Source organism: Sphaeramia orbicularis, chromosome 7, assembly GCF_902148855.1.
Source record: "Sphaeramia orbicularis chromosome 7, fSphaOr1.1, whole genome shotgun sequence".
NCBI classification, from domain to species: Eukaryota; Metazoa; Chordata; class Actinopteri; order Kurtiformes; family Apogonidae; genus Sphaeramia; species Sphaeramia orbicularis.
In genome coordinates, this window is record NC_043963.1 from 12690274 (window position 1) to 12702880 (window position 12607).

At 35.4% G+C, this 12607-nt stretch overlaps 1 protein-coding gene across 1 annotated transcript in view; it reads left to right on the forward strand.

The window, feature by feature from the left end:
* phactr3a (phosphatase and actin regulator 3a) overlaps window positions 1-12607 on the forward strand; it is a 167900-nt gene that overhangs the window by 135531 nt on the left and 19762 nt on the right. The window contains exons 8-9 of the mRNA XM_030139130.1: window positions 2506-2753; window positions 7154-7307. Coding sequence (XP_029994990.1) covers window positions 2506-2753; window positions 7154-7307 — 402 coding nt within the window. The remainder of the gene's footprint in view (window positions 1-2505; window positions 2754-7153; window positions 7308-12607) is intronic.

Genomic DNA, 12607 nt, shown 5'->3' on the forward strand with positions numbered 1-12607 from the left:
GATTCAAGCTCAGGTCGTGGACTATTCCACAAATTTGGTCCACGACATTTCAGAGAATACTGACAGACAGAAGTACATATTATTCTTATTGTTACTTTTTTTCTCTCACACCTCCAATATTCAAGCATTTTCATCCCCATATCTCAACAAAATAATCTTTATACCCCTGTTTAAACTGAAATATATTTGGACATTATTTTAGCTCCACATTCATACTATTCCGTAACTTGTACAACCACCTTAAATTGCAGTTTCCCTCTTAATAAATGTTTTCTCAATAGTCTTTATTTTTTGTCTTTAACAAGATTTGTGCTGTTTGAAAAGTGATCATTAAGTTTTGGTAATGTTAACATTTTCAACACATTAATTATTAATCTATAACCCACGCAACGCGATATTATGAAATCGCATAAATATACACACCACTTTTAACCCTCCGGTATCCTGTCCAGCAAGGCCCTTACTAAACCCCAAGTGTGCTTTTTTGGCACACTTGTGGAATAATGTCAAAAAAAAAATTTCATACAGTTTGTTTTTAATTCTTTTACACTTTTTTTCTATTTCATCAACTTGAACCATAAATAAACATACCAAATACTCAATAATTGTCACATTTATAACCCTTTAGATGCCGTGTTTGTAATGTAAACAAACCATTTTTTTGATGCAAAAAAAAAAAAAAAATTTTTTTTTTTTTCAATATACTACATAAAAAGTGGATCACATATTATTTGATTGTTGCAGCCTGGCATATGTCACTGATTAACAGCTACATTGGTTAATTTGCATGATTATTTTTGGCGCTAGGTCAAATGTTCAAAAATACTAGCATCTGTCACCAAGTGGGCATAAAATGCACACCTATAAATCAAACTATTAAATATTATATATTGATTTATTTTTCTGCTCTAATTTGAGTTTATTTTTGTAAATCAAGGTCAGCCCTAATCATACATATCAAATGGAAGAAATAGTGCGTTTTAGGCACACTTGGGAGACAGATGCTAGTCTTGTAATTTTCTTTTGTTTCCAATGTGCAAATTTTTGTTGGTGGACAGAATTTTAAAGATCATGCAAAAATGAACAACTTTTGAATTCTAACCTTATTTAAATTGTGAAAAATAATATGAACTTTTTTAACACAAAGTGCAAAGTGTGCCTAAAAGGCGCAACCGGATACCGGAGGGTTAATTGGCGTGTTATCAGTACACATTATAAGCTTTCTGCCTGCATATTTACACCGTGTCAAATACTGTGCACTACGGGTCAGGATTGTGTGAACTGGAGATCTTGGCCTAAATTGACACGGGATCAAATGGCACTGAATAACATGTGAAAGGATGAAAATGCGTACTTATAATACGCCAAATGCCATAAGAACTGGTGTGACATGCAAGGCGATTTCATGAGCTCAGTTTCCCCCATTGCTGGAGAATCAGCGTTCAGTTTCTATGCTCCGTATATCTGGAACAAACTACCAGAAAATATCAGGTCTGCTGAGAGTCTGAGTTCTTTTAAGTCAAGGTTAAAGACTCACCTGTTCACTGCTGCCTTTGACTAAAAGGCTTTTTACTTTTTAAATTTTATATTCTCTTTCAAAACTCTGCACTGCAACTCTTACTTTAATATGTGTTTTTATATTTTTGGATTTTATGTGTTGTTTTCTTACTTGCTGTTTTTAATCACCTTTTACATGTTTCTTTTATAATGTTTTAAATGTGTTTCTTTTTCCCTGTCGTATTTCAGTGTCCTGTGTGAAGCACCTTGAATTCAATGAACTCATTTTAGTTCGGGGGCCACATTCAGCTAAATTTGATCTGAAATGTGCCGAACCAGTAAAATAATAACATGATAATATATAAATAATGTCAACTTCAAACTTTTCCCTATGTTTTAGAGTGAAAAAAGTAAAATTACATTATGAAAAGGTTTACATCTACAAACTATCCTTTCAAACAATGTGAATAACATGAACAAACTGAAAAAATAAGTGCAATTTTAACAATATTCTGCTCTGTTTATCATTTACACGTGTACATTATAACTTACAGATCACAGTGGATCTACAAACACACAAAACATTTAGAAACAAGCAGAATTTTGTTAAATTGAAAAACAAAAAACAAAAAAAACAAAAAAAAAACTTAAAAGACATTTCAGGTTGTTCATATTTGTTCAGGTTATTCACATTTTTTGTGAAATTATACTTTGTTTTAGTGTAAATACATGAAAATATTTACATTTACAAAGAGAAAAATTTGGAGTTGTCATTATTTTTATGTTATTATGAGAGTATTTTACTGGTCCTGCCCAGTGTAGACTGAATTGGTCTGAATGTGGAACCTGAACTAAAAGGATTGTTCATATCTTCAGTGTAATTTTTGCATTTCACAAATTCATCCCAAGGGCCGGACTGGACCCTTTGGTTTGACACCTGTGTGCTATACAAATAAACTTGCCTTGCCTTACTGTTCAATAACTAAACCCTGCTAACTGTGTCCTCAGTGTCCATGAGGGATGTGAGCAGGGCTCACCTCCGAGGCTCTGGTGTTCCGACGGACGCCTTTCTCGCTCGTGCAGCTCTGAAAACCAACACTCGTCATCCTTGGGGGGCTGCGTAGGGGGAGGGGGGTCGGACTGGCCCAAGAAGGAGGCGGAGGAGAACAAGGAGAACGTACGGCTGGACCAGTGCTTCTCCAACACCTCGGGCCTCCCCACAGACTTAGACGGCTGGAATGAATCTGTCATCTCTGGTATGTTGAACAGGAAAGTGTGATTTACGGAGCCAGATTCACCTGTTAACTCCTGCACTGAACTGTCACGTACCCTGGAATGTAAAGCATGTTAAAGACCCACAACTCATAACTTGGATTCTTTCTGGTCAATGTTTTTTATTTACTTAATGACTATGTAGTTATTGAAATTTATGACGAAATACTGAAGGTATTACACCACATTTTTACAATTACATCATACAGTCGCAGAAAAAATTATTAGACCACCCCTCGTTTTCTTCAATTTCTTGTTCATTTTAATGCCTGGTACAACTAAAGGTACATTTGTTTGGACAAATATAATGATAACAACACAAATAGCTCATAATAGTTTAATTTCAGAGCTGATATCTATCCATTTTCCATGGTTTTCTTGATAATAACCAAAATCACTTCAGTTCTTACATCAATATCTATGGCAGGGGTGTCAAACTCATTTTAGTTCAGGGGCCACATTCTGCCCAATCTGATCTCCAGTGGGCCAGACCAGTAAAATAATACAAATAGGAATGATAAGATAAAAACTTATAAATAATGTCAACGCCAAAGTTTTCTCTGTGTTTTTGAGTGAAAATAGTAAAATTCTGTAATGAAAATGTTTACACCTACAAACTAACTGAACATAACTTGAACAAATATGAACAACCTGAAAATACTTAAGAAAACTAAGTTCAGTGTTTACAATATTACACCTTAGTTTATCATTTATACATGTGCATCACAACTTACAGATCACAGTGGATCTACAAATAAACAACATTTAATAACAGGCAGAATATTGGTAAAATTCCACATACTACTTTTAAGACATTTCAGGTTGTTCATATTTGTTCAGGTTATTCACATTTTTTGTAAAAGCCTAGTCTGTAAATGTAAACATTTTGATGCAATTTTACTTTTTTTTTTTTTTTTTTTTTTACACACTACAACAACGAGTTTTCATTATGTATAGGTTATTATGATAGTATTTTACTGATCTGATCCACTTTAGACTGAACAGACCTAAAATGATTTAAATATCCTTGATTGTTAATATCTTCAGTGTAAATTTTGCATTTCACAAATTCATCCCGCGGGCCAGATTGGACTCTTTGGCGGGCCGGATTTGGCCCCCGGGCCGCATGTTTGACACCTGTGATCTATAGAATTGTACTGACAAAAACAGTGCTTTTAGGCATTCCATGTTTTCTTTTCTGTCTGTTTTAGTCACATGATACACACAGGAGTTGGTACTTGATTGCATAACCATTGTTTTTGATGACTTTTGATGGTCTAAGAATTTTTTCCACAACTGTATGTTCATATGTGTCAGAGCAAATGTTTGCAGAACTACTGACTGCCTGCCTCATCACATCACATCACTTTATATGTACTCCATTCTGCATTTATATTTCCCTTAATTTGCATTAAATTACATTTAGCTTTACTTTACTGCGCCATGAAAGGCAGTTTTATATATTGTACAAAAATGCAAACAGTAATTTCATTCGGGTCCTTCTATAAAAAAAGAGAAAAAAAAGTAAAATAAAAGACAATAATTAGTAATGGAAGAAGGATTCAGTATGTAAATATAATCAGCAAAATGTACAAATTATGAAAATAAAAGCAGTGATTGTGCAGTAAAATAGTCCCTGTCAGTGTTGCACTATTATATAAGAAAAGATGAAACTATTGATTCCACAACAGGAAGTTCACCGATTAAGGCAGCAACAGGATAAAGTGTAAGGCAAAGGAAATGTGCATGGATCCTAAAATTAGTGCAAAAATAAATAAATAAATAAATAATAATCAGGCTATATACATATTTACATGAGAATATATGATGTTTTTGATGTATAATTCTGCTGTATAAATGTTTAAGTTGCATTTACTGTCATTTAAAGTCAGGATGGTAAATCTACACCATCATATTCTGTAAGATCATGTGTTTGCAGTGTGACCGTCCTGTGAGAACCACATATCTCTAACCATGTTTCTCACATCATTATGCAATTTACACTGAATCCAACAGGGCTTTTAAACACTTCCTTTAGCTTACGGAGTGTTTTTTTTCTAATTTTCTCTCAGTGTCAAGCTTCAGAAAATGGAAATAAACAAGAACAAGCACTTCAAAGTAGTACTATATTATTAGTACATCGGTGTGTTAATCATTACTGTATATACTGTGCTTTAGTGGTGAACAGTTTCAGCCAAATTGGAAATTAATCAGATTATGTACCAGAACACATTTAGGAACAAACCCACTAATGACTCAACACTACATATCCACAGACTGTATCACTCACTGACTAAAGTGTAAAGCTCATTGTTTACACACATCTGTATTATGTAATCTTCAAGTTTTCTTCTTTAAAATAAAACTCATAGCAGTTTATTTGGATGGTTGGTTAAAATACACTATCTTTGGTCTCTATAATCATCACTGCTGCATCAGCTGATTGTTTACATTATAGCTGTATTAGCTTAGCTTTGTTTTTAGACAGAAAACAGCCACAGTAAAACCACAAATCACCTGTTTTCTGTACAGTTTGTGTTGTCAGTAGCTGAACTCAAGTATGTATGGAATCATCTAAACAAGGTCAGAACCAAACAGCAACTTAGCAAAGATAACAACATCCCATAATAACTTTATACCTTCACAAACTCATCCATGAGAAGAATATATATGTCAGCTAAAATTTCCTTAGGGGGTCAAATGAGTGGCCATTTTTGTCAAAAAAAAAAAAGTTGTAAGAAATGCATAGAACTGTGTTGAAATAATGCTAATACATTTGTGCACAGACTAATGATATTATTTGACAGTGGAAGCTCTATTTTCAGAAATATTGGATTTTGAATAGCACGTGTATGTGAAAACTTTTGCTGGTGGACGGACGTGACATTACCCATGATGCTCTGGTCAGTACCAGTACTTTATTAGGAATAAACTTATATACTTACTATTGCTAATTCTCCTCTTATTCATAAATGTTAGTATTGTGGATCTAAAACAATAACAGCTGACACAAAAACACAAAATGTGGCAGTGGACGGATGTGACATGGTTGTTCCAGATCCCATCATACTGATGCTCGGCAGCCATGTCACCGTTTACACTAATGATCCCTGTGCAAAAACTAGGATCAGAATTATTTATTGTATAGTTTATCATCATACTAAAGAGGAAATAACAATACAGAATTGTTATTTCTTTATAAAAATGCTTATTATTATAATAAAGCTGTTGATTTAAAAAGTGACGTGTGACATTCTTCATGTATGTATTGGTGTAACATAAGCAGGATGGATCAGCACCATACTCCATATTGCAACCTGTAAAAATATAACATGTGATATGTTGGATAGAATCTTGTACGAAAAATTGGGGAATCTAAAAGAATAGAATATTTGTTTTTCAGGTAAATTCAGTTAAAATGTAACTTGGCCATTTGTGACATGAAAATATAGCATTAATTGTGATGAAATTGGACATTTTTGAGCTGAAAACATAGTTCATATGACCATCAACATGTTGCAACAAAACTGAAATCCTGTAAATTTGCATAACTTGCATTTACCAACATAAAGTTCCTTTGGGGATTCACTTAGATTGATTTCTTATGCACAAAGACACAAATAAGACCTCTAAGCAAATTTTAGCCGATGTATATATATGTAGTTTTTTTAGTAGTGTATAGAACAAATATAACAAATGGGCAGGAGGAGAGGGCTTGCTCAGCTTCTTCAACAAGATAAAAGATATTACTGAACAGAAATGTATATCATGTAAATGTTTTCACCTAACCGATATATTCAATTCACATCAATTACAGGTTTTACATACAGTAGTTTGTCCATTTTGACCAAATAGTGAAAAAAGATTCCCTTTGACCCTTAAAACAAAATGTCAACTTCTCCAGAATATAAATGTCTTGTGTGATATTGATCCATTTTTCAGTTGTGGGTGCTTCAGGATTTAACCATTTTCTAGTGATAAACTTTTTTCTTGCTGCCAAAAGCATATATACACTTTTTGGATTTTTTTTTTTTTTTGCCACTTATGGGCAAGGAACCAAATACGGTAACTTAATTAACCTTGATTTTCTACATAAGAATAAAAAAAGTTTGAAAAATTTCACAAAACTAATAAAGTCTAGTTATGTCCTCCAAAAACACACTAAAGTTAAAATGTTGAATTTCAAAGTATTTCAGTGAGCGCTCTATAAAGGGTTAAAGGTGATGTGTTTCTATCAACTGTCAGTGCCGTTTAAGCCTCTGTTGTAAGATGAGGGTCAGTTCAGTGTGTCAGCAGTTTTAGGACGGAAACGTTCAATTTCATAACAGCGTTTTTAGAGTATTTTCTGTGCATTAACGTCTCTTTCTTTGTGTGTTGTGTGTAGGAACACTTCCTCGCAGGTTAAGGAAGGAGTTGCTGGCTGTTAAACTACGGAACAGGCCCAGTAAGCAGGAGTTGGAGGACAGGAATATTTTTCCGGCACGGAGCGACCAAGAACGCCAAGAAATACGGCAGCAGATTGAGATGAAACTCGCCAAGTAAGAAATGATATCTTTGTCACTCATCTATCAGTGGGTGTAAAGTGTTACTGATTTAATTCGCTGTGATATTCTCACCCCTGATCACTACTTGGCGACACGTGGTAAAAATATATTCTGAGCTCTGATGCCAAGTACGGTCTATGTCAGCTCTGCAGTTAACCCTTAAACACCTGAACTGTTTCTGTACAGAGTTCAACAGGAATTTTCCTCTACATCTCACCTTTAGTTTCAACATTTATTCTGATATTCTCTGGTTTTTGCATTTTCCAGTGAAAATTGGGTATTTTCCTATATTTAATTTACTGGTAATGTAGATGTTTATAAAACCTCAGCATGCATTTGCAGTTTATTATATCAAAGTAGGCAAAACTAAAGGAAAAGTTACTTTTTCAGCTAAATATATCATTAACTAGACATAAAAACAAGCATCTACATCCACTGTCATTTATCAAACTCCATGGGTTTTACTGATGAATCAATGTTGTAGAACATGGGTGTCAAACTCATTTTAGTTCAGGGGCCACATTCACCCAAATATGATCTCAAGTGGGCCGGACCAGTAAAATAATACCAGTGAAAAATGTAAAATTACATTATGATAATGTTTATATCTACATTGTTTCCTTAAAAATCTGAATAACATGAACAACTTGAAATATCTTAAGAAAAACAAGTGCAGTTTTAACAATATTCTGCCTAAGTTTATCAGTTTATCATTTACACATGGCATTACAACTTACATTACAATTACAAATACACAAAACATTTAGTAACAGGCAGAATACTGGTGAAATTGCATTTACTTTATTGAAGACATTTCACGTTGTTCATATTTCTTCAGGTTATTCGCATTTTTGTAAAAGGACAGTTTGTTAATGTAAACATTTTCTTGTAATTTTACTGTTTTTACACTAGAACACAGATAAAATCTGCAGTTGTCATTGTTTATAGGTTATTATGACGGTATTTTTCTTGTCTGACCAAATTGAGATCTAATTGGTTTATATGTGTCTGTATGTAACCTGAAATAACATGATTTTTACACTACTGATTAATATCTTCAGTGTAATTTTTGTATTTCACAAATTCATCCTACGGGCCAGATTGGACCCTTTGGTGGGCCGGATTTGGGCCCTGGGCCACATGTTTGACACCTGTGTTGTAGAAGATGACAGTGTTTCCTCATTCCCTATGGAGCCTCTGAACGTCCAAATGGGTCATATCTGATGACTACGAAGAGCAGAGAAACTGTATTTTACTGGAATTATTCACATTTATTGATAAGATGAGTGGTTTAGTAGTGATTAACCCTGTAAAGCCTGAACCATTAAATCATTGACAGAAAATTCTTTGAAACTGGAGCCTTTATTGGTCCTTCTGAACATCCAATTTTTTTTTCCCCCAAGATCAAATTCCATGTATGAGTTTCAATTCTGTATTATACTGATACATTAGGTCTTAATGCTCAAATATTATTTCTGAACAAACAAATATATGTCTAACAAATTGGTAATTCCTCTTCAAAATTGTCAAAGTTCCTCCTCTTTCCTCATTAATGACAAACATTCCATTTTAAATATTCTAATAAGGTTTTTCCCAGGATAACCACAGATTCTTTCACGATTATCTCTGGACCTGCTGCGGTGGTCCGGCCTCTTCCCTGCCCTCATCATCACCACTCACTTATCCTCAACCGCCTCCATGTGTCTCCCCCTACTCCCCCCTTCTCCCCCTCTCCCCCAGTCTCTATCTCTATCGCTCTGTCTTTTTCCCCTTCTCTACTCTCTCTCTTTAACCCCAACTGGTCAAGGCAGACGTCCATCCTCCAGGAGTCTGGGTCTGCTCGAGGTTTCTGCTGTTAAAGGGAAGTTTTTCCTCGCCACTGTCACCAGTCACAAGTGTTTGCTCCAGGAGGATTCTGTTGGGTTTCCGTAAATTGACTTAGAGTCTGGTTTTGACCAACTCTATATATAAAATGTCAAGAGATAACTTTTTTGTGATCTGGCGCTATATAAATAAAATTTGATTGATTGAGTGATTTAATTGGTTTTCCCCTGTAAGTCGCTTTGGAAAAAAGCGTCTGCCAAATGCGTAAACATAACATAACATAATGACAGTCTTGTAGTGTCACTGGAAAGGCCTCTGGTGAATGAAATCCTTCCCCCTGGTGGATTATCTGTGTATTGCATGTATCTAATTGTATACATCAGGTTTTTCAAGAAAACAACAACAACAACAACAACAACAACAACAACAAACATCACACTGATCATGTAGAAGACTTCAAAACTCATGTATCAAATATGATACGTTTGGCGTTATAGGGTTAAACATTTTAGATAAGTGGATGCCTTTGGTCACCGGCAGCTGTTCAAGTAACTTAGGGTTAAATCAAGGGTGTCAAACATATATTTTACAATATTTTACCTGTTACTAAATATTTGCATTGTAGATCCACTGTGATCTGCAAGTTGTAATGTAAAAGTAAAATTATATGAAAATGTTGACATTTACAAACTCTCTTTTTTGCAAAAATGCAAACAACCATATACAAGATCTAATGTGTCAAGAAAAATAAGTGTAATTTTACTCATGTTCTGCCCTTTAATAAGTGTTTTGTTTCTTTGTAGATCCACTGTGATCTATAAGTTGTAATGTACATGTGTAATTAATAAGCTTATTTATAATACTAGCGGCATTGTACCCATGGTGCATTATACGATAGCACCCTCCCGTGTTGCAACAGTGGCATTCTACCCGTACGCCCTCCTGTTGTGCTGCAACAAATATTGATCACACATCAATGGGACACGGGGCGGGGCCGAAACGTGCATTATATAGTAGGATTGTTAAAATTGCACTCATTTTTCTTCAGAAAATTTAGGTTGTTCATGTTAGTCTCATTTTTTAAAGCATAGTTTGCAGATGTAAATATTTTCATAATGTAGTTGTATTCATTTCACTCTGAAACAGAAAACTTTGGTTTGACATTAATTATAATAATCTCAACCTGGCTTTTCTGCCTCCGTCCAGAATAATATACATTATATAGACTAAATGTCATCTAAAATTAACGTTTATTTGCAACATAGTATAGCAAACTATTACATGATCAAAAACAAATTAATTTTAGCAAAAAAAAAAAAGTCTCAGTTCTGGGGTCACCAGAAATTTGTGATGTTAAAATGGGGTCACGAGCCAAAAAAGGTTGGGAACCACTGGTTTATATGCAAATGCAAAAACGGAAATTTGCTGAAATCACTTCATTTTCAGTGCGCATGCCCGTCGTTGTCATGTAAACGATAAGCACAAACGCAGAGAAAAGTCTCCGTTTTCAAAAATACTCTACTGCTACGTGAGGATTTGTAATCAGGGAAGAATCGGATAACACTCCAAAAATGTCCTGCAATAAAGTCGCAAAATAATTTGGCAGCTTAAGAAGCGTCTTCACATGTTCAGTCAGTTCCTGGGTGGCTTCAATAACACACCCGCTCTGAGAATGTGCAACAAGTCGGACTCTGCTTCCAGGAAATCTCTGCACAAGATGCACCGCTGATGTCCGCCTCCTGCCAGGACATTAATAGAACAGCTGTCTTTTCTTATACAACTGAGAAAGTTAATGTCCAAACTCTGACAGCAGCGGCAGCAGCAGCGGCAGCAGGGTTGTGTGTGAGTGTATCATAAGACCAGGTTTTTTTTCACACCAGTGTAACAAACAGGGGCTCGCCACAGCGTTACATAACCTGCTGTGCAATAACTCACAGCCAAGCTCAAAGTGCCGCCCACCGTTCTTTATAGAGCATAACAAGATCTATGGTTTGTCTGAGAGAAAGCAAGGAATACTGCCTTCCTCATTTATTCTTAGATCCCCTCGAAGAACGTGTGATATTAACATGAGGAAACGGATCTGAGTATTCACAGGTTCGCAGGCGAGTTCAGTATGAAAAGGTGAGAATGGAATATTTCGACGGCAGCTTGCATAAGACGTCCAGTGTTTAGAAGACAGACGAGTCCACATGTAGCACAGCACTGACACAAGCTGTTTGTTATGCACTGTATATTCAGTCCAATCCAATCTTATTTATAAAGCACTTAAAACCACCACAGTGGATTAAAGTGCTGCACAGAAGACTAAAAGCACAATACATACAATTAATAAAGCATTAAGAAACAATAAAATCTAATAAACAACACAAGTTAACATAAAAACAGAGTCAAAATGTCAACACTGCAAGAATGTTAAAAAGCTAAGGAGAACAGGTGGGTTTTAAGAAGAGATTTAAAATCAGGCAATGAGGAGGAAGCCTGTCTGATACACAGAGGCAGGTTGATCCACAGCAGGGGTCTCAAACTCATTCTCTTTCAGGGGCCACATTCAGCCCAATTTGATCTCCAATGGGCCAGTAAAATAATAACCTATAAATAAATGACAACTCCAAATTTTTGTCTTTGTTTTAGTGCAAAACCCCCCATTAAGTTATGAAAACACTTTTTTATAAACTATCCAAACAAAAAAAGATGTGAATAACCTGAAAAAACTGAAATTTCTTAAGAAAAATAAGTGCAATTTTAACAATATTCCGCCTCAACTTATCATTTCTACATGTGCATCAGTGGCGATTTCTCACAGACTGCAAGGGAAGCTCGGCTTCTCCTAAAATTACGAAAATTAAATGGTTAATATGTACAGTTGTGTTGACATTTTACTGACTACAAATGTGTTAGAACACGTTCATCTCAAAGACGAGTTCGTTCAGAATCAGTTTTATCACAAATCAACAGGCTCGATGTTGTTCACTTGTCACACATTTCTGTGTCTCTGTTTTCTCATTCGATCTCTGCTCAGTGCATTTGCCCGTAAACGCTCAGAGTCCATGCACTTCAATGGGACTGAGTGGAACGGTTTTTTTCATTGCCTCAAAACTGGACGGTAATTGGATAAATACCACAATGTTGTCCCGCCCCCAGACGCTCGGCGTCTCTGGGGGTGAATGGAGCTGTGGGTGGAGCTCGGCCGGGCTGGACGCTGGGCTTCCAGCTGATTGGAGGATCAGTCGAAAGGCTGAACCCATTTGATTGACAGCTATTTTGAGATCTACTCCTTCACTGACACAGTTCAGTTTAATACCATCGCGCATTCTGCTGTGAAATCAAGAGAAACCACTACAAAATTACTCGTTCATTTCTTGCACTGTAAATAAAACACACTCATTGTACTTCCTTGTTTCAATTTAACATAATTTCAACATTTTCTTGTTTAGTTGGTACAATAAGGTCACTGACCATTTTCTTAAAAA